The sequence below is a fragment of the Panthera pardus genome, unplaced genomic scaffold (genome assembly GCF_024362965.1).
Source record: "Panthera pardus isolate Hobbes unplaced genomic scaffold, ASM2436296v1 HiC_scaffold_2, whole genome shotgun sequence".
NCBI lineage: Eukaryota > Metazoa > Chordata > Mammalia > Carnivora > Felidae > Panthera > Panthera pardus.
Window position 1 is genome coordinate 97,394,089 of NW_026526765.1, and position 27,330 is coordinate 97,421,418.

The following is a 27,330-nucleotide window of genomic DNA, read 5'->3' on the forward strand; positions in this document are numbered from 1 at the left end:
GGATGGACAGAAATAAGTTTATAACAGTTATAGGTATACATTATATAGTAAGGTGTATATTAAGAACATAAAATGGAAAATGAAGTAATTATCTAATTATTTGGGACAGTATAAGATAGTCAGATATCATGACTCCAAAGATTGTAGTCCAAATAATTCCATTTGTTCAATTCTCCTGAAAACTGCTGGCTTTTTAAAAAATTAAATTCCAGTAACATCTTAGGTATTTTATATAATGCTCATGGTTTATATAATCTTAGCAATTATATTAACAAACCTACAAAGAAATAGATTTCCATGTTACAGGTGAGGAAGCTGAGATTCAAAAAGGTTAAGTAAATTGTTTAAATTCAGGGCAAGTGGCAGAAGTGGATTAATATCCAAGTTTGTCAGACTCTAAACTCCATTATAAAACCAAATTCTCTGCTGTTTTTTTCTTTTTAATAAAGACTATCGTTAGGTATTGCTATGTTAAATACTACTATGTATAATCCCCTCAAATATTATCTGAACCCACTTACCTACAAGTGGGTCTTTTTAATACCTATGGCATACTCCGTAATGATGGGGAATAGGGAGCAAAGTGACCTGCAGTTTTATGGGGTTCAGATGTGAAAGAAAGTTTCTTTCCAGGATGGATCAGCAGCAGAGGAGGAGCAGGATGGGAGAAAGTGACGAAAGATTTGATTACAAGGGAATAAGGCTAGTAAATTTGGTGATGGAGATGGTCATTCTGTGTATACCAGTGTTTAAAGCACTTCTTACTCAGTTGAGTTTCCAGTCTTTGAGCTCTGTTTCACTGCATGTGTGACTTTTAGGAAATTCATTTGTGGTTGATTTGATTTTTTCATGTGGAAAATTAAGCGAACCATACTTAGATCTTACTGCCTCACAGAGAAAGTGTGAAAATTAATGGGTTAATGGTGGAAAAGAGTTTAAAGATCTTTAGACAAAAATACTGTTATCAGTCCTAGCATAGAAGCATTTGGACTCTAGAATAATGCCAAAGCAATTACTAAGATATTGTCAATGTACACTTATTAATTAGAGTAGATATTTTTCACCTTATATCTGTGGTTTCTAAATTAACAAATCTGATTTTATTTAATCAAAGCATTCTAAATGGGCCTGGAACCCAGTCAGAGAATGATCTCACACCAAAAGTCCGAGATAGATAATTATCCTGGCTTTCTCTTATGATTGTTAGTTCTTCAATTAGGCATTTTTTTCCCAGTGAGGCTATGCATGGATACTCTGAAAATAACACTCTAAGAGACTTCAATGAAAGTAATTTAGGGAGCTAAATTTTTAAAGTTGTTTTTCTTTAATTTGCTAAAAAATAAAAAAAGTAATGTACTAGAAACACATATTGAAATATATTGAAAAAGTAAAGTGCTTTAATATTTTCAGTGAGTAATCCAGGGTCTTAGATTAACTAATCTTCTAGAATTTTGAATGTGATACCTTTTTTGTATGTGTCTGTATATGATAGATACCAGAAAAGATTTCATATTTTTTGTTACCATGAAAGTTATAGCTAAAAACTCATGAAAAAGTTAAGGTACATGCCCAGAATTGGAACATTTTTGGCATGGGATGCATATTTAACATAAAAATACAAACTTATTTAATAAAGATGAAAAAGAAAAGATTTTAAAAAGCTTGGAAATTACTTAATCTAGATGCAAACCAGGCTATTTATCAGTATTGTTTTAGACACAAATTTTAAATCTGCTCTAAGCTTTCACAAGAAGCTATTTTCAAGTTGAATCTTAAATAATTATGTCTCAATAAATATTTTGTTTGAATTTCTTAGTACATTAAGTTAGAGATAATTTGATACAGCAGTGGGTAGGTTAAATTTGGAAAGAACAAAGACTAAGTACTTAGAGTTAAATAGCAACCTGTACCTTCAATTTAATATAATGTTAATTACTTAGTAAAGTGAATACAAAAATTAATGTCCTATGGATTAAAAAAAAAAGAGACCTATCTATAAGCTGCCTAAAGGAGAATCATATTAGACCTAAAGTCACCTACAGATTCAAAGTAAGGGGATGGAGAAACATCTATCATGGAAATGGATGTCAAAAGAAAGCCAGAGTAGCAATACCTGTATCAGACAAAATAGACTTTAAAACAATGTAACAAGAGACAAAGAAGGACACTGTGTGACAATAAAGAGGACAGCCCTACAAGAAGATATAACAGCCGTAAATATGTATGCACCCAACATGGAAGCACCCAAATACATAAAACAGTAACAAACATGAAGGAACTAATAGATAATAATACAATACTAGTAGGGGACTATACACTCCACTTACATCATTGGACAGATCATCTAAGCATAAAACCAACAAGGAAACACTGGCTTTGAATGACACACTGGACCAGATGCACTTAAGATATATTCAGAATATTCCATCCTAAAAGAACAAAATACACATTTTTTTTCAAGTGCACACAAAACATTCTCCAGACTAGATCACATATTAGCCCACAAAACCACCCTCAATAAATTTAAGAAGATTGGAGTCATAACATGCATCTTTTCTGGCCACAATGCTATGAAATTAGAAGTCGACCACAAGAGGAGTGCCTGGCTGGCTCAATCAATTAAGCATCTGACTTTGGCTCAGGTCATGATCTCGTGGTTGAGTTTGAACCGTGTGTCAGGCTCTGTGCCAACAGTTCAGAGCCTGGAGCCTGAATTCTGGAATTCTGTGTCTCCCTCTCTCTCTGCCCCTCCCTCACTCGTGCTCTGTCTCTCAAAAATGAATAAACATTAAAAAAAATTTAAAAAAGAAATTCAACCACAAGAAAAAATCTGAAAAGACCAAAAATACATGGAGGTTAAATAACATGCTTCTGAACAATGAATGGGTCAACCAGAAAAACCAAAGAGGAAATCAGAAAGTACATGGAAACATAGGGCACTGCATGGCTCAGTCGGTTGAGCATTCAACACTTAATTTTGGCTCAGGTCATGGTCTCCTGGTTTGTGGGATTGAGTCCTGTGTCAGGCTCCATGCTGATGGCACAGAGTGTTCTTGGGGTTCTCTCTCTCCCTCTCTCTGCCCTTCCCCTGTTGGTGCACACATGAGCTCACTCACACTCTCTCAAAATAAATAAATAAACTTAAAAAAGAGTACATGGAAACAAATAAAAATGAAAACACAACTGTCCAAAACCGTTAGAATGCACCAAAGTGGTTCTAAGAGGGAAATTTATAGCAATACAGGCTGACCTCAAGAAGCAAGAAAAATATCAAATAACCTAACCTTACACCTGAAGGAGCTAGGAAAAGAACAATAAACAAAAACTTAAGCCAGCAGAAGGAAGGAAATGCTAAAGGTTAGAGCAGAAATAAATGGCATAGAAACTAAAAAACAATAGAACAGATCAATGAAAGCAGGAGCTGGTTCTTTGAAAAAATCAATAATATTGATAATTCTCTAGCCAGACTTATCAAGAAAAAAAGAAAAAGGACTCAAATATCAAATAAGAGAGGAGGAATAACAACCAACACCACAGAAATACAATAAGAGAATATTATGAAAAACCATATGCCAACAAGTTGAACAACCTTGAAGAAATTGGTAAGTTCCTAGAAACATAAACTACGAAAACCAAAACAGGAAGAAATATAAAATTTGAACAGACCAATAACCATCAAGGAAATTAATCAGTAATCAAAAAACTCCCAACAAACAAAATAGCAGGACCAGAAAACTTCACAGATGAATTCTACTAAACATTTAGAGAAGAGTTAATACCCATTCTTTCAAACTATTCCAAAAAAGTAGAAAAGGAAGGAAAACTTCCAAATTCATTCAATGAGGCCAGCATTACCCTGATACCAAAACCAGATAAAGACTACACAAAGAGAGAGAGAGAGAGAGAGAATTACAGGCCAATATGCATGATGAACATGGATGAAAAAATCCTCAATAAAATACTTTCAAACAGAATTAAACAATACATTAAAAAAATCATTCACCACAATCAAGTGGGATTTATTCTTGGATTGTAAGTGTGGTTCAGTATTCACAAATCAATCAACATGATATATTATATCAGTGGGAGAAAGCATAAGAATCATGTGATCCTTTCAGTAGACATAGAAAAAGCATTTGATGGGGTGCCTGGATGGCTCAGTCAGTTAAGCGTCTGACTCTTGGTTTTGGCTCAGGTCATGATCTCACAATTTCATGGGCTCGAGCCCAGAGCCTGCTTGGGATTCTCTCTTTTTCCCTCTCTCTCTTCCCCTCCCCTGCTCACATGCTATCTCTGTCTCTCTCAAAAATAAATAAATAAACTTAAAATAAAAAGCATTTGAAAACATACAACATCCATTCATTATTTTAAAAAATCCTCAACAAAGTAGGTTTTGAGGGACATACCTCAATATAATAAAGGCCATATATGAAAAACCCAGAGCTAACATTGTCCTCAGTGGGGAAAAACTGAGAGCTTTTCCCCTAAGTTCAGCAATAGGGCAAGAATGTTCACTTTCACTACTTTCAACATAGTTTTGGCAGGCCTAGCCACAGCAATCAAACAACACAAAGAAGTAAAAGGCATCCATATTGGTAAAGAAAAAGTAAAACTTTGACTGTTTGCAAATGACATGATACTTTATGTACAAATCCTGAAATACTCCACCAAAAACCTGCTAGAACTGATACATGAATTCAGCAAAGTTGCAGGATACAAGATTAGTGTGCAGAAATCTATTGCATTTTATATACCAGTTATGAAGAAGCAAGAAAATAAATTAAGGAAATAATTCCATTTACAATTGCACCAAAAAAATAAGATACCTAGGAATAAACCTAACTAAAAAGATCTATATTCTAAAAACTATAAAACACTTATGAAAGAAATTGAAGATGACACAAAGAAATGGAAAGACATTTCATGATCATGAATTGGAAGAACAAATATTGGTCCATACTGTCCCAAGCAGTCTACACATTTAACGCAATCCCTGTCAAAATACCAACAGCATTTTTCATAGACCTAGAAGAAACACTTCTCAAATTTTGTAGTTAAGTTTCTTAAAAGACCCCAAATAGTCAAAACAATCTTGAAAAAGAAAAGCAAAACTGGAGGCATCCCAATTCTGGACTTCAAGTTATATTACCAAGCTGTGGTAATCAAGACGGTATAGTACTGGCACAAAAACAGACACATAGATCAGTGGAACAGAACAGAAAACCCAGAAATGGACCCACGACTGTATGGTCAACTAATCTTTAACAAAGCAGGAAAGAATATCCAATGGAAAAAAGTCTCTTCGACAAATGGTATTGGAAAAACTGGACAACGACATCCAAAACAAAGAAACTGGACCACTTTCTTCCACCATACACAAAAATAAATTCAAAATGGATAAGAGTCCTAATAATGTGAGACAGGAAACCATCAAAATCCTAGAGGAAAACACAGGCAACAACCTCTTTGACCTTGGCTGTTTGCGACTTCTTACTAGATAGGTCTCCTGAAGTAAGGGAAACAAAAGCAAAAATAAGTTATTGGGACTTAAGAATAAAATCTTCTGTGTAGCAAAGAAAACTATCAATAAAATTGAAAGGAGGCCTTTGGCATGGGAGAAGATATTTGCAAATGACATATCTGATAATGGGTTAGTATTGAAAAAATATAAAGAACTTCTAAAACTCAATGCCCCAAAAGCAAATAACCTAATTTAAAAATGGGCAGAAGATATGAACAGACATATCTCTAAAGAAGACATTCACATAGCCAACAGACACATGAAAAGATGCTCATCATCACTTAGCATCAGGGAAATCCAAATCAAAACTAGAATGAGATATCACCTCACACTGATCATAATGACTACAGTTAACACAGGAAACAACTGGTGTTGAGGGTGTGGAGAAAGGGGAACTCTCTTAAACTGTTGGTGGGAATGGAAACTGGTGTAGCCACTCTAGAAAGAAATGTGGAGGTTCCTCAAAAAATTAAAAATCGAACTATCCTATGGTCCAGCAATTGCACTACTATTTACCCAAAAGATACAAAAATACTGATTCAAAGGGATACATGCACCCTGATGTTTATAACAGCATTGTCGACAATAGCTAATTTATGGAAAGAGACCAAATGTCCATTGACTGATGAATGGATAAAGAAGATGTAATTCTATCCATTCTGCTGCTTAACTTCTTTCCATTTTTCAGACCTCAGTTCAAAGGTCACATCTTTTTTTAAGTTTTTTTTTTTTTTTTTAGTAATCTCTGCATCCAATTTGGGGCTCAACTTCACAACCCCAAGATCAAGAGTCGCATGCTCTTCCAGTTAACTGAGTCAGCCAGGCACCCCCAAAGGTCACATTTTTAATTAATGATGCTTATCTTAACATATCACTCCATGTCAGTCAGGTTACCTTATTGTTTGCTTTCATAGAACCATGCTCCTTTCTTATATAGCACTAACCATAAATGTAGTTATTTCATCATCTTTTTCACAAGACTATAAAATATAAAAGCTCTGTGAGTACCAATACCATGTCTATCTACTTTTGCTTATCATTATATAATCTTATCATTATATAACCTTCTAACATAGTAGACATTAATATTCAACAAATATCTATTGACATGCCACTAAGTGCCAACAAATATAAATTTCTTGAATAAGGGATCCTCATTTTTAAGGCTCATTTGACAATCTTTCTGATATATATTATCATATTTTAACCACTCCCTATTATTGGATATTTAGATTTTTTCCAATTTGTAACTATTATGTAATAACATGAAGACTGTTTAGATTGTAGCAATTGGAAAAAACAGGTTACAAAAGTGAATGTACAGTGTGATTATGTGTAGAAATAAATGTACAGAAAGAAAGGTTGGAAAGGAACCATGAAAATGGTAAGAACCATGTAAATTATGGTAAGATTGTAGGTGCTCTTTCCTTTCATGTTTTCCCAATTTTCTATAATTGTGCTATAATTTTATGAAAAAAATTTTTAAGAAGTGCTATTTTTCCATTATGCTAATATATAAAACTATTAGCATAACTCATGTAGGGAAGCTTTAACTCTTACAGTAAAAGAAAGAAAAAAATTAACGTTTTTGTAAAACAAGATAAAGAAAATAAATTATTAAGCAGTCATTGATTGATAAAAGCCATCTGTGGGCATGTGCAAAGGGTATAAAAATTTGGCTATTCCCAGGGTAGAGGGAGGAAGGTCTTTTTGTAATCGAAGGAGCTAGAAAAATAAATTGGGCTCATGAACATTTAAAAAGCATACTTAAAATCTGGCAAATACTGTGTGGAAATTATTGAGTTTTGGGAAATTGTTCTTTTAATGTATGTTTAAATTTTTATAAAGGAACAAAGGTATAAATAGCCCTTTTAAAGGGCTAGTTTGGAAAAAAACTAAGCAACTTCTTTATGTCATCTTTAATATTGTGTGCAAAATAATTTCTATTCCTTCATTCAGTGTAAGGAGGAAGAAAGCAGGTGGATGAATGAGGAATAGTAATTTAGTTCCCAGGGAAACTAATTGGAGAAAAAGATCATTTTAGGATCTGGAGATATGGCGCTGTATCTAGACAACTGTGAATTTTTCTGCTGTTATTTTCTAATCTTGGAAGGAAGAAGTTGCATTACAGATTTTAAGTTTAAGAGCTAATTTAGTTATATTTAGTTATATGGTAAATGCTGATCACTAGCAACATTAGAAAGGCAATGCCAATGAAGAATTCAGGCTATCATGAGCAGGTGCACAGATCTGTAGATTGCCAAGCAGTAATAAGATATGACTCCATGACTTAGGCTCTGGAATCTTTATAAAGTTTCATTAATTAGGGGTTAACAGAAAAAGCTATGTAAAAAAGTACATATGACATATAGTTGACAGGAAGTTGATCACTGCAAGAATATAGAAGTGGAACAAATTCGTATATATTATTATATACCAATCACTTAAGTGTGTTTTAGCCAACATCTATGAAATAAAATCATAATTACTTAAAGCAGCCTTTACTTTCAATCAATAAGAAATTTATAAACCTTTTTATTATGCCTTAATCAGAAATTTTCCACTGCTACTTAAGATTCCCTGGGGCTTTGAAACAAGCCTTGGCACACAGCAAGAATATTATATGTGAGTGTTCAATATGATAATGTATTTATATATTAATTACTGACTTCTATTTTCAGAATTTTAATAAGGCTTTTACTCCTAGGAAATTTGGGGTCACAAGCTCAATTTTATTATTTATTTAGTTTTTTAAATGTTTATTTATTTTCAGAGAGTGAGAGAAAGAGATGGAAGAGAGAGAGAGAGAGAAAGTACAAGCAGGGGAGGGGCAGAGAGAGCAGGAGAGAGAATCCCAAGCAGGCTCTGTGCTGCCAGCTCAGAGCCCAATGTGGGGCTTGATTTTATGTCCTAAAAACTTCACATTGTTCTTTGTCTCTTTGTAACTACTCCCAGCATGCATACTCGTGTGTGTATGCACACACACAATTACAGAGCATGGCTTTTCTGAACTTTTGGCGCATATTAAAATCATCTGGTGAATTTTTAAAAATCTGATGCCCAGGTTGCTCCCTATCCCAGTTACATATATTCTGGGTGGAATCTACTATAATTTTTTGAAGTTCTCCAGGTGATTCTAGTGTGTTACAAAGTTAAGAATTACTATAATTAAAAGGGATTATAAACAATTACTGTTCTCGATGAGCAAGTAAACCAGAAAAATTATAAATTCATTTTAGTTTTTCCTCATTTAACCTAGCTAAATATATAATATTCTTGTTCTGTATTGACAGTTACTGGCTATGTATGCTCAATGGAATATTATATTCATTGATTGATTAACTTTCTGAACCCCTAAGGATGGTAGAAGTGGAATAGGTGATAAAGTAATTATAATACACATTACCTGTTACTGATTTATGATGTGCTCATCTATAGTATTAATAATTAGGGTGGCTTGTGGGTAAGAATCCAAACTTAAGTAATTCTTCTTGGTAACCTAAATGGAGATTTAGTATCTGAGAAGTTTTATGTACCAGAATTCTAAACAGGCACAGTGATAGTAACAATAAAGCAATTAAGCTAATCTATTCTTGCAACTTTCTAGCTGCTGACAGTGAACTAACCTAAGCTGACCTTTACTAATAGAACTGCACATGTGATAGAACTGTGGATAGATGTTTGAATAGATTCATATTGCTAAAGATTACTCCACGAGATACACAGAAAATAAAAATTCTTTGCTTGTGTTGTTCAGAGATTTAATGTGATACACTATTGCCTGACTGTGGTTGATTAATAAGTCATTAAAAAAAGTCTGAAGCTCATTCACACAATGGAAAATGTTATGGTGGATTTCTATCATCACCAATGCACTCATTACAAATCCTGTAATTATGAATGAAAAGCCATTAGAGATAGAGACCAGGAACTTCGTTTAAAATTCTACATTCTGCTTAATTCCATGAAGTATACAATACACTCTTTAGTAGGAATACAAATTCCTTAGCTGAACAATTCCTTGTTTGAGTGAGAGCTCAGGATATACTGGTGCAATGGAGTGTGTTGAAAAAAGGTCACCTGGAGAAAAGGAACTGGTTGTATTTGTTAAAGGGGAAATAAAAAAGAGCTTTAAATAAGAATTATGATCTAGTGGATCTTTCAGAGGGAGGTTCTAAAAATTATAAGTGATATTTTGTTTAATACAAATCCTAATTAATAGGGGTATGGTTTTTTAAATTCTTTTTTAAAATCTTGAGTCAGAAAAACCGGGGTTTGAGTCCTAGCTCCATTACTTAACAGACAGCATTAACCATGATTAAGTTATTTCACATGTTTGTGACTCAGTTCTATCATCTGTAAAATGTAGCTCTTTCTCTTGCTAAACTCATAAGGTAGTAGAAAGGGATTGAAACCTGAAAATGTTAAGTAAGTTTGTAGTAAAGATTATTGTTAGCCCATGCAATGGCTATTAACCATCTTTACTGGTTTTGGCAGAACTCTAATTTTGTTTAGATATTTACCCATCTGCCATGAGGTAAATCATGAACTCATTTAATGTGGTGATCCCAGTTCATACTAGTGATTTTTAGAAATGAGAAGGAGAACCAATCCTGGTCATTGAGATGTGTGGGGAAGTTCTTCCACAGGTTCTATTTAAGAGTTACTCACCTATGTTGGTAGAGTAGCAAGATTCAGTGACAACTTGAAGTTGTCAATAAATATCTTTAATAGCTTGAATTTTTAAAATAGCTTGATTGAGATATAAGTCACATGCAGTTTACCCATTTAAGGTGTACTACAGTTCATTGCTTTTTAATATATCTACAGATAAGTGCACATATTATTACAGTCAATTTTAGATGTGTTTATCAACCTCAAGAAAAAGTTACCATTGCTCTGACCCACTTCCCCCAGCCCTAAGCAACCACCAATCTACTTTATGTCTCTGTAAATTTCCCTATTCCGTGTCATACAGTAGGTGGTCTTTTGTGACTGGCTACCTTCCCTTAGTATAATATTTTCAAGGTTCATCCATGTTGTAGCATGTATCAGTATTTAATTCCTATTAGTTGCTGAATAATATCCTATTTATGGATTTTCATTTTATTTATCCAATTGATGGACTTTTAGTTTTTGCTCCCTTTTACCTGTTATTAATATGTGCTATAAGTACACATTTCTGTGAAGACATGTTTTCATTTTTCTTGGTTATATACATAGGAGTGGAATTTCTGGGACCTGTGGGAAAAAAGGGAATTCCAGGAAGATGGCAAACTATACCCCAGGGTGACGGATATTCATCAGGCCTGCTCAGATGGGAGCAGGAAGTTTGAAGTTTTAAGGAGAGAGGTCTCCAGAAATATAATGGAACTGGTATCTTAGAGTCACCGGAAAGAACCAGGAAAAGAGGCAGTTAAGAAGAGCTTTCCTGGGAACAGAACAAACCTTAAATTCTGACCTTAAAAACTGTCCTTGTCTGAATTTTATTGGATCATACTTTAAAGTATAAATTACTTGGGGCATTGTCAGAAACAATCAGCCTATGATTAGTGGAGACTAACAGCTGGTTGTAATACCAAAAGGGGCGGAACACTTAAAAGAAAAATTGGGGAAAGAGACAAAGAGAGCCCTGCCGAAACCGAACATTCAATGATGACTGTCCCATACTGAAGGCTCTGCCCTCTGATGAGCTACAGAAGAATTTTCATACTGTGCATGTAGCCTGGATATGTTTGGGGAACATGAGGAATAGTCTGTTAAACTAACCACAAGTCTATTACCTTAGTGATTTAGTTTAACCACTAAATCAATACACAAGCAAACAACAACAAAAATAAGCACCAGAGAAAAAGAGAAATATGCAGCCAGTGTTGATACAGTTGTATTACCTAAAAGTTCAGTTTTACAGAAACTACCTGTGAGGGTTGCTGGAGAGGAGGTGGGTGGGGAGATGGGCATTAAGGAGGGCACTTCTTGGGGGTGCCTGGGTGGCTCAGTCGGTTAAGCGTCTGACTTCAGCTCAGGTCATGATCTTGTGGTTCCTGAGTTCGAGTTCTGTGCTGACAGCTCAGAGCCTGGAGCCTGCTTCAGATTCTGTGTCTCCCTCTCTTTCTGCCCCTCCCCTGCTCATGCTGTGTCTCTGTCTCAAAAATAAATAAAACATTAAAAAATTTTTTAAAAAGGAGGGCACTTGTTGGGATGCGTACTGGGTGTTATATGTAAGTGATCAATCACTGGGTTCTACTCCTGAAACCCATACTGCACTGTATGTTAGCTGACTTGAATTTAAATAAATAAATTTAAAAAAAAGAAAGAATGAATGAAAAGTACCTATGAGGGATGCCAGACATAGGATGTCACAGAGTTCAAAGCAGCTTTTATAAATGTGTTCAAGGAGCTAAAGGAAGCTATCCTTAAAAAAGTAAAAGATTCTGTGATGACAACATCTCATCAAATAGAGCATACCAATAAAGAGACAAAAATTGTAAAATAGAATGAAAAGGAAACTTTGGACTTGGAAAGTTAAATAACCAAAATGAAAAAGTTACTGGAGAGCTTCAACAGCAGATTTGAACTGTCAGAAAAAAAGAATCTGCAAACTGAAGAATAGGTTGATATAAATTGTGTAAGCTAAAAAAAAAAGAAAAGAAAAAAATGACAGAACCTCAGAGAAATGGGGGACACATTAAGCATCCCAACATATAATATGAATATCAGAAGGATGAGAATGAATAAAGGAATAGAAGTGTTTAGAGATATGGCTGAAAACTTCCCAAATTTGATGAAAAACATTAATCTACACATCCAAGAAGCTCAATAAACTACAAGAAGCTCAATAAAATACAAGCAAGATAAATATAAAGAGATCCACACCTAGTTACATCATAGGAATGAAATCCTTTTACTTTGAGTCAGTAGTGAGTAAGCAACATTTACCATCAAATGTCACAGCCATAAGATTGTAAACACTGAATATTGATTTAACCAAAACTTTGTTATTTATTGAGAGGATGGTAAAAAGGAACATTGGTAATACAGTTGCGGTGGTGAGATGAGGCAAGTTTAATGTGAAGTTTAATGTGAAGTTTACAGTTAGTGTTAATCCTCATGTAACATAAGAAATCAAAGATCTCAAAATGATGCAAAGAGAACAAAAATAAAAGCAAAAGATAGCAGTGTGTGCACATTTTCAGAAATATGTAGGTAAATTGAAAAAGGAGCAGCTACAGCCTTCAAAGTGGTTGCTTTTGGAGGCAACACTGGGAATGGGTTGGACAGTGTGTTTTGTTTTTTGTTGTAAGCCCTTAGTACAATTTGACTTTATGTATATACATATTTTTTACATCCATAAAATGCAATTTAATTTTTTTACCTTACCACAAATGGTGATACTTCTTTTTCTTTTTCTCCAGCTTTATTGAGATATATTTACACATAACATACTTTAAGTGTAAGGTATACAATGTGATGATTTGATACACGTATATATTACAAAATGGTTAGTAAGGTTAGTTATCACCTGACATAATTATCTTTTTTTTTTTTTTTTGGTGGAGAGAACATTTAAAATCTACTGTCTTAGCGACTTTCAGGTATATAATACACTGTTGTTAACTATGGTCACCATGCTCTACATAGATCCCCAGAACTTACTTGTCTTATAACTGGAAGTTTGTACCCTTTGACCAACATCTCCCTGTTTCCCCCAAGTGTCTGGCAACCACTATTCTACTCTAGTTTTTATGAATTCAGCTTTTAAAAATTCCACATATACATGAGATCATATATTTGTCTCTGTCTGACTCATTTCACTTAACATAATACCCTCAGGGTTCTTCCATGTTATCACAAATGGAGGGATTTCCTCCTTTCTCATGGCTGAATAATAGTCGTGTGTGTGTGTGTGTGTGTGTGTGTGTGTGTGTGTGTGTCCCATTTCTTTGTTTAGTCATATTTTAATGGACACTTAGGTTGTTTGTTTCTTTGTTTTGGCTATTGTGAATAATGCTGCAGCGAACATAGGAGTGAGGATATCCTTTAAGATAATTATTTAATTTCCTTTGGATATATACCCTGAGGAGGGATTGCTGGATCATGTGATAGTTCTTTTTAATTTTTTGAGGAATTTTCATGACATTTCCATAGTAGTTGCACCAATTTGTATCCCCACCAACAGTATACAGTGTTTCCTTTTTTCCACATCCTCACCAATACCTGTTATTTCTTGACTTTTTGATAATAACCATTTTAACAGGTGTGAAGTGACTTCTCATTGTGGTTTTGATTTCGCATTTCCCTGCTAATCAGTGATGTTGAGGATCATTTCATGTACCTGTGGGCCACTTGTATGTCCTTTTTATTTATTTATTTTTTAAAAATATAATTTATTGTCAAATTGTATGTCCTCTTTAGAAAAATGTCTGTTCAGGTCCTCTGACCATTTTTAAATTAAATTATTTGTTTTTACGCAGTTGAGTTGTATGAGTTTCTTGTATAATTTGAATATTTACCCCTTATCAGATAGATGGTTTGCACGTATTTTACTCCATTACAAACATTGCCCTCTCGTTTTTTTTATTGTTTATTTTGCTGTGCTTTTTTAGTTTGATGTGGTCCCACTTGTTTATTTTGTTTTTTATTGCTTATATTTTTGGTGTCATGTCCAAAAAAATTATTGCCAAAACTAATGTCAAGGAGCTTTTCCCTTATTTTCTTTTAGTAGTTTGATGATTTCAGGTCTTACGTTTAAGACTTTAATTCATTTCAAGTTAATTTTTGTGAGTGGTTTCAGATAGGAGTCCAGTTTCATTCTTCTGTATGTACTTACCAGTTTTTCAAGCACCAGTTGTTGAAGAGACTTTTCTTTCTCTGTTGAGTATTTTTGGCTCTCTTGTCAAATACTAAAGTTACCTTTATATGTGAAGGTTTACTTCTGGGCTTTCAATTTTGGTACATTGGTCTATGTGTCTATTTTTATGCTAGTACCATTCTGTTTTGATTACTCGAACTTTCTAATGTAGTTTGAAATCACGAAGTGTGATGCCTCCAGCTCTGTTTTTCTTTCCCCATATTGCTTTGACTATTTGGGGTCTTTTGTGATTCCATATGAATTTCAGAATGGTTTGTTCTATTTCTGTGAAAAATGCCATTGGAATTTTGATAGGGATTGCATTTGATAGGGATTCATAGATGGTTTTAAGTAGTATAGACATAACAATATCAGCTCTTCTGATCATGAACATGGGGTATCTTTCTATTTGTGTCTTCTATTTTTTTCATCACTGTCTTATAGTTCTTGATGTCTTATAGATCTTTCACCTACTTAAATTTATTCCTAGATATTTTATTGTTATTGATTCTATTGCAAGTGGGATTTTTTCTGATAGTTTGTTGTTACTGTTGTTATAGAGATGCAACTTATTTTTTCAACAATGATTTTGGATTATGTAAGTTTACTGAATTTTTAAAATTCTAACTAATTAGTTCTATTAGTTTTTGGTGGAGTCCTAAGAATTTTCTGTATATAAGATCATATCATCTCTAAACAAAGACAATTTTACTTTTTTTTCCCCCTGATTTGAATGCCTTTAATTTCTTGCCTAATTGTTCTGGTTAGGATTTCTAGTATTGTGTTGAATAGAAGTGACAAGAGTAAGCACCTTTATTTTGTTCCTGATCTTAGAGGAAAAGCTCTCAACTTTTCACCATTGAGTATGATGTTATTTGTGGGCTTATCATGTATGGCTTTTATTATGTTGAGGTACATTCCTTCTTACCCCATTTGTCATGAGTTTTTATGAAAAAAGGATATTGAATTTTGTCAAATGCTTTTCTCTATCTGTTGAGATGATTATATGATTTTTATCTTTCATTCTATTGATAAATATTACATTTATTGATTTTCATATGTCAACCCACCCTTGCATCCCAGGAATAAATACCACTTGCTCATGGTATATGATGTTTTAATGTGCTGTTCAATTTGGTTTGCTAATATTTTGTTGAGAATTTTTGCATCTCTGTTCATCAGGAGTGCTGGCTTTTAGTTTTATTTTCTGGTAGTCACTTTATCTGGCTTTGGTATCAGGATATTGCTAGCCCTGTAAAATGAGTTTGGGAATGTTTCCTCTTTAATTTTTTGGAAGTGGTTGAGAAGGATTGACATTAATTCTTTTTATATATTTGGTAGACTTCACAAGTAAAATCATCTGATCTTTGGCTTTTTTGTTGTTGTTGGCAAGTTTTTTGATTACTGATTCTATTTCCCTTATTATTGGACCGTTGTTGAGATTTTCTATTATTTAGTCTTGGTAGGTTGTATGTTTCTAGGAATTTATCCATTTCTTCTAGACTATCCAGTTTGTTGGCATATAATTATTTATAGTAGTTTCTTATAGTAATCCTTTGTATTAATGTGGTATCAGTTATATTATCTCCTCTTTCGCTTCTGATTTTGAGTCTTTTTTTTTTTAGTTTAGCTAAAAGTTTGTCAATTTGTTTACCTTTTTAAAAAACCAATTCTTAGTTTCATGGATCTTTTCTGTTGTTTTTCTGGTCGCTATCTTTTTAATCTGTGCTCTGATATTTGTGACTTCTTTCTTCCTATTAACATTGGTCTTAGTTCCTTGAGTTGTAATGTTGTTTGTTTGAGATTTTTCTTTCCTTTCTAAAATATAGGTGTTGATCACTATGAAGTTTTCTATTAGAACTACTTTTGGTGTATCCCATAATTTTTGTTATGTTGCTTCCTTTTTTGTTTCAAGATATTTTGATTTCACTTTTCATTTCTTCTTTGACTCATTGGGTGTTCAGGAGTGTGTGGTTTAATTTTCACATATTTGTGAAATTTCTAGTTTTCCTCTTGTTTTTGTTTCTAGTTAATACCAGTGTGGTTGGAAAAGATACTTGGTATGATTTCAGCAATCATAAATTTGCTATTTCAATCTTCCTAAATCTGTTAAGATTTATTTTGTGACCTAACATGTAATCTAACCTGGAGAATGTTTTATGTACATTTGAAAAGAATGTGTATTCAGCTGCTGTTAGATGGAATGTTCTATATAAGTCTGTTAGGTCCATTTGGTTTAAAGTTTAGTTCAGTTGCAGTGTTTTCTTATTAATTTGCTATCTAGATGATCTGTTGTTGAAAGTGGGTTATTGAAGTCCCTGTTATTGTATGTATTGTCTATTTCTCCCTTCAAATCTTTTAGTATTGCTTAATTTTTTTAGGTGCTTCTATGTTGGGTGCATATATATTTACAATTCTTATATCCTCTTGAGAAGTTGACCCCTTTATCATCATATAATGGCCTTTTTTGTTGACGAAGTTTTGTGTTAAAGTCCATTTTATTATAAGTATGCTACTCCTGCTCTCTTTTGGTTTACACTTGAATGAAACTTTTTTTTTCATCCTGTCACTTTGAGTTTTTGTGTGTCCTTAAAGCTAAAGTCAGTCTTTTGGGGTGCTTCAGTGGCTCAGTCCATTAAGTGGCTGACTCTTGCTTTTAGCTCAGGTCATGATCTTATGGTTTGTGAGTTTGAGCCCTGTATCAGACTCTGTGCTGACAGAGTGGAGCCTGTTTGGGATTCTCTCTCTCCCTCTCTCTCTGCCCCTCCCCATCTTTTGCTCGGTCTCTCTCTCTCTCAAAAAATAAATAAACAACAAAAAAAGTAAAGTCCGTCTTTTGTAGGTAGGATATACTTAGGTCTTCAGCTAGTCTCTGCCTTTTGATTGGAGAATTTAGTTCATTTACATTTAAAGAAATTATTGATAGGTAAGGATTTACTAATGCCATTTTATTAATTGTTTTTCTGGTTGTTTTGTAACTCCCCCTGTTCCTTTCTTTGTAGATTGATGATTTCCTGTAGTGTTACGATTTGATTTTTCTTCTATTTATCTTTTGTCTCTCTCCTCTTTTTTTGCTTTCTGGTTATTATGAGGCTCACACAAAACATCATGTAGATATAATAGTTTGTTTTAAACTGATAAGAATTAACTTTATTTGCATATAAAACTCTCCCCTTTAATTCCTCCACATTTTGTTTTTGATATCACAGTTCACATCTTTTTGTATTGTGCAGTCATTAATTATTTTAACTATAGTTAATTGTAATTTTATTTTTTTAACGTCTTTATTTATTTATTTTGAGAGAGAAAGAGAGAGAACAAGCTGGGGAGCGGCAGAGTGAGGGGGACAAAGAATCCAAAGCGGGCTTTGTGCTAACTGTAGAGAGCCTGATGCAGGCTTGAACTCATGAACCATGAGATCATGACCTGAGCCAAGTTAGGCACTTAACTGACTGACAAACCCAGGTGCCCACTATAGTTAATTTTAAATTTTTTTTTTTTAACGTTTATTTATTTTTGAGACAGAGAGAGACAAAGCATGAACGGGAGAGGGTCAGAGAGAGACACACACACAGAATCTGAAACAGGCTCCAGGCTCTGAGCTGTCAGCACAGAGCCCGACGCGGGGCTCGAACTCATGGACCATGAGATCATGACCTGAGCTGAAGTCGGCCGCTTAACCGACTGAGCCACCCAGGCGCCCCTATAGTTAATTTTAATACTTTAGCCCTTTAACCTTTTACTAGAGTTGATTAACACACTACCATTTTACAGTAGTATTCTGAATTTGACTATATACTTACCATTACCACTGTGTTTTTTGCTTTATGGTTCTCTGTTACTAATTACTGAAATTGGGGAAGCTAATTTCTTGTTTTATTTCAGCTTGAAGAACTTCTCTCAGCATTTTTGGGTAAGGCAAGTCTAGTGGTGTTAAACTTCTTCATCTTTTGTTTGTCTGGAAAGGTATTTGTCCCTTCTTCATTTTTTAAGGACAGCTTTGCCAGATAAAGTACTCTTGGTTGGCAGTTTTTTTTTTTTTCCTTACGGGACTTTGAACATAATATCCCATTCTCTCCTAGTCTTATAAGATTTTTGCTGAGAAATTTGATAGCCTTATGAGGATGTCCTTATACATGAACTATTTTTTTCTCTTGTTGGTTTTAGATTTTCTTTGTTTTTGGTTTCAGAGTTTTATCACTTTGTGCCTTGGGGAAGATATTTTTGGGTTGAAATTAATTGAAGACCTTTTAGCTTCATGAATATGGTTATCCAGATCTCACCCCAGATTTGGGAATTTCTCAGCCATTATTTCTTGAAACAAGCGTTTTGCTCTTTTCCCACTATCTTCTCTGGGATTCCAGTAATGTGTAGATTCTTCATAGGATCCCCATGTGTTTCATGCTCTCTGAGAGCATTGGCTGCTCTTCTCCCAGCCACTCCCTAGCCCGCAGCTGTGCAGCAGACTTCGGTATTCTAAATGGGACAAGAAAGAAGTGGTTCCCTTTGACAGTGTCTTGCACAGTTAGGGAAAATTGGAACTCACTGATGTGCTTTCAGTTTTCTCCATTGGTGAAATCATAGGCCAACAAGATTTTTTTTGTCACTGAGATATGCCATCTTGGGGGCAGGATGATGTGGGTAAAGTAAAACTGTTCCTTTTACCCTCTTGAATGTGTCTAATCTTGGATTTTTTTTTTTCTCTGGTGGTATGCTGAAACTTTTCTGCTGGACTCCCAGAGTTTCACAGAGGTACTCACCTCCATGGGTGATTATCTAAATCAGTGCTAGTTGGGGGGAAGATGGTAGAAAACTTATTCCTTAATGTTGATGATGTCACTTTTTATTTTAAATTGTGTAAAATAAACATAATATAAAATTTATCATCTTAACTGTTTTGAAATGCAGAGTTCACTAGTGTTAAGTACATTCACATTGTTGTGTCATCAATCTCCAGAACTCTGATGATTATTTTTTAACCAGATTTTCTTAGAACTTACTCCTTAAACTTACTCAATACTAATTTGTGTGAGCATTTGTTACTCTTCAGCTGTTTCTTCTTAAAATACAAGAATCTCCTCAAGGGTAACCTAAAAATCTACTGTAAGTTCTTTGAGATCAATTACCATAAGATTTTAAATTGTACAATTTTGAGGATCCTCCATTCATAACAAAATGTCTCACAGTGTGTTCCAGTTCCCTTTTCTTCCTTGTAAAGTTTTAGAAGCAGCTTGTCTTTCTACAAGAAATACTCTTGAGATTTTCATTAATATTTGCCATCTGGGCCTTGAAGTTTCTTTTTCAGAACATTTTAAACTATGAATTCAATTTTGTTAATGGTTATAGAACTACTTAAGTTATCTCTTTGAGCTTGAATGAGTTTTAGTAGTTTTTGTTATTTGAGAAATTGGTTCTTTTCTTTTAAGTTGTGAAATCTGTGTATAGAGCTATTTATAATATTCTCTTATTATCTTTTTATGTCAGTAGGGTCTGTAGTAATATCCTCTTTTTCATTCCCTTTAATGCTAATTAGTTTCTTTCTTTCTCCTTTCTTGTCAGTCTTGCTTGAGGTTTATCAATTTTATTGATCTTAAAAAAAAAACCCAGATTTTAGTTTCATTGGTTTTCTCTGTTCAAGTTCATGATTCTTTACTCTAACATCTGTATTCTGCTATTGAGTCTATACAGTGAGTTTTTGATTTTGATCATTGTATTTTCCATTCTTAATTTCTGTGGTTCTTCTATTTTATATATTGTATTTCTTTGTTGATGTTTCGAATTTTAACATTTGTTTCAAGAATGTTCACAATTGCCATTTAAAGTTTTATAGTAGCTCTTTAAAGTCTTTGTCAGATAATTTCGGCATCTGTGTCATCGTGTCATTGACAGCTGTTGATTGTGTTTTCCCATGTGAGTTGAGATTTTTGTATTTCTTCATATGCCAAGTAATTTTGGATTGTATTTCTGGGCCTTTGAAATATGACACTAAAAAATGGTTTTATTTAACTCCTAAAGAGAATGTTGGGATTTTTTTTTTTAGTAGTTTACCTGGCTAGATTTAGATACAAGTTCCAACCTGTGACTGTGATTCCAATATTGGCTCAGTTTAAGCTTTTGCAGTGTTAGTTGAATTTGTCCTATGTGTGTACCACCTAGTAATTAGTCTTGGATTGAGTGAAATTGTTAGCTTAGTTCTCAGTGTCTTTCGTATGCTAATTAGAATAAGATCGATGCATATTCAGGTGAGAGAAGTGAGCCCTGGAGTTTAATTCAATATTTTATGGAGTTTTCCCTTTCTGTTATCTCTCTAGTACTTCCAGGTTCTTTGGATCTCTGGTCAGAAACCACCTACTTCCATCATTGTTCCACCTCTGTCTGGTGAACAGACAGAGGGGAAAAGAGCAATAAAAAGCTTTGGACCCACCATCTTGCTGCCTTAACTTCATCAAATGAAGAAGTTTCTTTTCCTTCAGGATTTTGGCTCCTGTGATCTCCTCTTGGTAGTCACTGTTGCCGCCACCATTGTTATGGGATATCTTGGAGTCTGTGACATGAGAGATTGGAGAAAATGGAATGAACCTTCCCAGGTGCCCCTTTTGGCTCCTTTTTATAATGTATTTCTCTTTATTGATATTCTGATCTTGTTTATGCATTGTTTTCCTTTGTCCCTGTCTTCCTGTACTTCTTTGAGCGTCTTTATTTTTTTTCTTTTAAAATTTTTTTTTTAACGTTTATTTATTTTTGAGACAGAGAGAGAGCATGAATGGGGGAGGGGCAGAGAGAGAGGGAGACACAGAATTGGAAGGAGGCTCCAGGCTCTGAGCCATCAGCCCAGAGCCCGACGTGGGGCTCGAACTCACGGACCGCGAGATCATGACCTGAGCCGAAGTCAGACGCTTAACCGACTGAGCCACCCAGGCACCCCCTTTGAGCGTCTTTAAAAAGACAATTTTAGGAGCTCCTGGGTGGCTCAGTCACTTAAGCATCCAACTCTTATTTTCAATTTAGGTCATGACCTCACAGTTTGTGAGATTGAGTCCTGCATCAGGTTCTGTGCTGATAGTGTAGAGCCTGCTTGGGATTCTCTCTCTTCCTCTTTCTCTCTGCCACTTCTCCACTCTCTTCTCTCAGTCTCTTCCTCAAAATAAATAAATAAACATAAAAATAAAAAGACAGTTTTAAAAAAGTCTTTGTCTAGTAATCTCAGTGTCTAGGCTTTTCAGGGTCAGTTCTGTCGATTAATTTTGCTCCTTTGAATGAGCCATACTTTTTGATTCTTTGTATGCCTTTGGTTTTTTGTTTTTTGAAAACACTGGGCATTTGAATCTTTTAATGTGTCAACTTTGGAAATCAGATTTCCCTCCTTCCCCAGAATTTGATGTTTTTTGATTGTTTTTGTTTTTGTTTTTTGAGTGTTGAAAGGTGTCTCTGTGTTGGGGATTAGCTTGAGTTGAAAGCTCAAGGTCTCCTCATGTCTTTTTTTAAGCCAGTGTCTTTCCCTGTGCACATGTGGGTTTCTAAATTTCTCTATGTATGTGGTTGCTTTTGAATGACTTAATCTTTAAATTAATATAAGGCCCAAAATAAGGAAAAGGGCAGGGAAGAAACGTAAAGATGTGTTATTCCTTTAAATGCCCTGTAAGCAGCTATAGTCAATAGGGATTGAAACAATGATGGCCAGGTTCTGTGCTAGCCAAGATTTCCCCTGAAAGCTGCAAACTTTTAAATATAATTTAGAGCTTCAAAATAGTTTATATTAAGTCTGCCAGTACACTTGTTGTCTAGGTAGAGAGAGGGGATTCCTGGTGCTTCCTACTCCTCCAGTTTCTCCGAGGTCACTCTCATAGAATCTTTTATAAATTTCTTTCTCAGCTGCCCTAAAAGGAACCAAGGGAGAAAATCTTCATCCATGGACCAGTGCTTTAGAGACCAGAAAAGTGTTCTGAGATCAGACTAATGAGACAGTGGGAACCCCTTCCCCACCAAGAATATGGAAACTCAGAAGGATAAAATTTAGTCTACGTGGGCAACCATGTTGCCTGATTTGAAGATTGACCTTCCAGGACCCAAATCCTGGTGTTTCTGGGTTTTGTTTCACTTAAGATGAGTCCCCCTTTACTAGGGCTAGTCAGTCTCTATTCAGTCTATCTTTATTTGCATACAGACTACAATTTTGGGCTAGCACATTGAGGGCAACCTTTTCCTGACCTTTTTGAGTGTTCCTTTGTCAAGTGCATTCACAATGAATACAAAGATGAATCACAGAAGATTCCAGTTCTCCAGGGACTGGTAGTTACATTGATCAGCTGCCTATAGCCAACATACCTTCATGTAGAGGGTATGGCCCTCTATTAGTGGTGTCCAGTACATTTTGCTTTGATCCTAGAGAGCAGCAATTTTACTGCTTTTGGGATCTTGGTGCATCTGTACCCAGTACATGTTTTTGAATTAATGCAGTGGTTGGGACAATTGTGGTAGGTTCTCTATAAGAATTTACTGCTAGGACCCTCATTTGAACCTAATCATCACATATGCAAATATATGCATGAACTTTTACAGACATAAGTATTAGTAGTCCCTAGACCAGTGATCCTCAAACCTTGCTACTCATCACCTGAAGAACTTTCCCCAAACCCTAATTCCTATGTTCTAACCATGGAGATTGTTTTAGTAAGTCTGAGGTGGAAGCTGGAAATGTGTGTTTTTCAAAAGCTACCTCATAATTTTGATAGGCAGCCAGAGTAGAGGACCACAACCCTTTGAATGCCTAAGAAAATCTAGTAGTCACAACAGACGATTTAAAGTGCCTTCTATTATTTAGGGAGATTCTGGGTTAGAAAGTCAAGAGCAGTAGTTTTGGAGCAGCATGGAGACTGTATTCCATTTTCAGTGTAGTCACTGAGATAAACTACTGATTTTTCAGAGCTTCGGGCTTTTTTTTTTTTTTTTTTTTTTGTAATGAAATAGGCATTATAGCCTTACCATGAGAATTTATGTAAAGCCTTACTTAGCACCTCTACTACAGCACACAATAAATGTTGGTCAGATTTATTCTGGTGTACACACGTGCCACTGGATTTGTCCAGATGCAGAATCTACTGAAGTACACCTTCTCTAGCCAGTTCTTTAGGAAACCAGGGGGTTGGAGAGGTTAGTTTTCTAGCCCCCCAGCCAAGTGAAGGTCAAAAGCCAACCAAGAAGGAGGAGGCTGTTGTTACTGGTTGCTCTCCGGGCTCCAAGTGCTGTGTTACGTATGTCCACCAGGGGCCGCTGAAGCTACCTAAACTCCGAGCGCTAACCTGGCGAGGCCTCCGCGCGTGCTCACTGGGTGCTACGCGTGCCTCTGAATCCCCTCCGCCATTCTAGCTTTTGGCTGCCCCAAACCAAGCCTCTCTGTCTGAGTAGGGCAGCGCTTTGGGGACACAAATATTCCCTCTTCTTTGGGCTTCGCCTTGTACTTCTTCGTTGCCAGGCCAAGTCTGGGGCGGCAAGTATTAGTGTCTCCATTGCGCTGCTGCCCAGGAGATAGAAGGCTGAGCCCCGCACAGAGTTCAGGCTGACTGGGTCCTGGGCCCAGCGAGAAGCTGCCGCTGCCCGGATGTTGCGATGGCTGATCGGGGGAGGCCGAGAACCTCAGGGACTGGCCGAGGTAAACCCCCTGGCGACTCTGCCTGCCGCCACAGAGGCCGAGCATGCCTGACCAGTGGCTTTTGTTAGAGTCCAGTGCCTCATCCAGACGCGGGAGACCCGGGCGGAGGCGGAGCCTGCGGGTTCGGAGGCCGGCAAGGGCGGGGTTGGCGCGCGGGCGTGCGGGGGACGCCCTTCCTGTGGCTAGTCTGAACTGTTGATCCCCCTAAGATCCTGAGAATTAAATATCCCTGTTTCAAAAGGAGGTAACTGAAGCTGATGTGATTCAACAGCAGGCTCAAGGACATTCAGCTAGCCTTCTCCGTGCTTAAACTAGCTTCATTTCAATTATAGAAGTATCTGGCTTACGAGAAACAAGTGGTGACTGCAACTTTCTACTTAAGGTTTATTAGAGTTGGTGTCATTTCCCACCAACTGATGCTTGCTCAGGAAATAGAATATTTGATTTACCCAAGAGCAAAAAAGGATAGAAGTATTTTAAGAAATTAATATGCTTCAAAGTCAAAAAAGTGATTTTGTAATTAACTGCTGTTTTTTGGTTCCATAGTCTGGTTTTCTTCATGGGCCTGAATAATTGAGTTGACTATAATGAAATTTACATTTGAAAGACTGAATACAATAATTTTGGAACCTTGAAAGATTTTCTTTGCCATCCGAGAATTAGAATTTGTGTTGAATTCCCTTTATTTCTCATAGGAAGTAGTTGTTTAGGTTGTTAAAAATGAAAAATTTGGGTTGTTGTGAGTCAGCAACCTTCTCACTTTAACTTCCTCATATTTTTGCAGTTGAGGCTTACTGCCTATTAAAAGCATTTATTTCAAATTAAACTCATTTCAGATAGGCTGAAATCCCAAGGATTATGGAAAAGTTGTAGGAAATTATCATCTATGTGACATGATAATTCAGAATTAACCCAATTATTTGATGAATCATATAATTAGATTAACTGATTCTGCCATTCCTGATAAATTTTCATTTAGGGCAAGTGGTATACAGTTTTCAGATTTCTCAGTTTTGTTTTTCTAGTCAGAACCACTGCCAGAAGTGAGATGGGATAAATAGATAGCACCCACTGCTTTGGGGATGATTTTTTTGGGAAAACACTTAGGCATGCTAGTTCCACGTTTTGTATAACTGTTGTGAATTTGCGCATTGTTGGAACCAATGATTTTCCTTAATTTATGCGAGAACTTTGTATCCAGACTTCTAGTTTCACAGTATTTCTCTGGTGGGATGTTTTGCCCTTAGGGGACATTTAGCTATGTCTGGAGACATTTTTTGATTTTCAGGATGAGGAAGGTTAGATTTCTATTAGCATCTAGTATGTAGAAACTACAGATACTGCTGAATGTTCTTCAGTGCACAGGATAGTCCTCAACCACAAAAAATTATTTGGCCCAAAATCTCAGTAGTGGCAAGTTTGAGAAATTGCGGTTCAGAGGTTAAGAACAAAGGTTTTATCATGAAATAGTATTGGGTTTGACTACAGAAATGAGGTTAATAAGACCTACCTTACAGAATTGTTGAGTGAATTATATGCCGTATATGATTTGCACAGTGTCTGGCTTATGGGCTGTGACCTAATTCTCTGTTAGCAATTATCCTTATCAGACTTACTGTCCAAAATGGAATTTATTGAATTTATCAACTCCGAAGGATTTCATCCTTTCTTTTATTCATTCAACAATCATATATTGAGTACCTATAATGAGCTAGGCACTGTTATAGTCTCTATTTTACCCTTTTGATCTGCAGTTTTGTTGTCAAGTTTTAATTGAGAAACACTCATTCTAAAATACTGAGTTAGATTGGCCCACTGATTTTTTTAGGTCAGGTTTATTGAGATACAATTTCCTTAACATAAAATTCACCCTTTTTGTAAATATATTGTGACTTGAAAATACTAAAATGAATGCAAGAGTGAGATTTTTTTCTTCCCTTTTAGATTGTTTTTAGATAACAATCTGAAGAATGAAGATCTGAGTTTAAGGATTATATTTATGTCACTTCTAACAAAGAAGAAAAAATTCATGATGTGAATTTGTGGTTAAGAGAAATATTTTATGTTAAATTGGCAGTTAGTTGATATTAGGGGAAATCATATATAGTATTAGAACATGATATCTTATAGCTTTTAAGTCTTATATTCTTAGATGTACACCATGTAGTAGGGTATTTTATTTCGCTATGGTTATTTATCATAAATAATTTAATTTCTCTTTCTCTCTTGTTTTTGTTTTCTTTTTATCCAATACAAGAAATCTCCCTTACAGACAATAGGTGAAGAACAAACCCAGAATCCCTACACTGAACTGCTTGTACTGAAAGCTCATCATGATATTGTACGGTTTCTGGTACAGTTAGATGAATACAGGTAAGAAGCTCTAGTTGTCCAGTTGCCTACTGTTTGGAAAGAGCTTTTAGGGAATTGTATATTTGAAAACAGCTTCATAATTAATACATCTTTTCTAAAAATTTCAAATCTGATCATCTGATCTAAAAATTTCAACTATTTACTCGAAATTGACATCTGCATCTTAATGAAATATGTGTCTGAAGTCATGTTTTGCCCAGAAGTCAGCATGTCATATTTGGTGATTTGATGGTTATTTTTATTTGAGGTTTTTTTTGTTTTTTATTGCTCAGGAAAATTTTTTGTTAGTTTAGAAGAAGTGTATGACTTTAAAATTGGCTTGTAAACAAATTTTAAACGAGTTTTGTTAAGGTGAACCTAAATTTGAGAAACACATATGGGAAATGTTTAACTATCAAGTACCTACCAGGAATGTGCTATTTTTAGTAGAAAGTAAATATTTAATCTGAATCTTTTGGTAATGAGGAAATCCTTTTAAAATGTTCATTATTTACTTTCTTGTCAACTGAGATAATACTGTGTTTAACTGCAAATAGAGATGAGGTATGTAGGTTTTAGGATTGTAGATTTAGCTCATTTCTGATGTATGTATCTGTTTATTAAGCCCTTAGTCAACTAAAGGTTATCCTTTGTAGCATGTAGCATAATAATAATTAGAGGTAACTAATTAGTAACTTAGAGGTAACTAAGTAGTTGTGTAACTACTTAATATTTGTCTTCACTAGAATCTAAACTTCATGGGAGGCATGTTTTTCTTATTCACCACAGTATCCTTAGTACCTGAGACAGTGCCTTACATATAGCAGGTGATTAATAGTTGTTAAATGAATGAATATGACCCCACAGACAATATTAAGTGTGCATGTTTTGTGCCATCCTAACTCCCGAACCCCCATCTGTTGTTCCTATCAGTTTTTCTGCTATCATCTCTAATCT

The 27,330-nt window shown here is 35.2% G+C and overlaps 1 protein-coding gene across 5 annotated transcripts in view; it reads left to right on the top strand.

Annotated features, from left to right (window-relative positions):
- Window positions 1-27,330, top strand: part of WDR41 (WD repeat domain 41) — a 202,515-nt gene that overhangs the window by 128,486 nt on the left and 46,699 nt on the right. For 4 of the 5 annotated variants that reach the window (XR_008423820.1, XM_053907259.1, XM_053907257.1 and 1 more), the window contains one exon: window positions 26,279-26,394. Coding sequence is in view for 4 of the 5 variants with exons in the window: in XM_053907259.1 (XP_053763234.1) it covers window positions 26,279-26,394 (116 nt within the window). In the remaining variant the exon portion in view is untranslated. Of the gene's footprint in view, window positions 1-23,697; window positions 24,022-26,278; window positions 26,395-27,330 lie in introns of those variants that run through there. The other variant, XM_019462944.2, reaches the window with a different exon arrangement.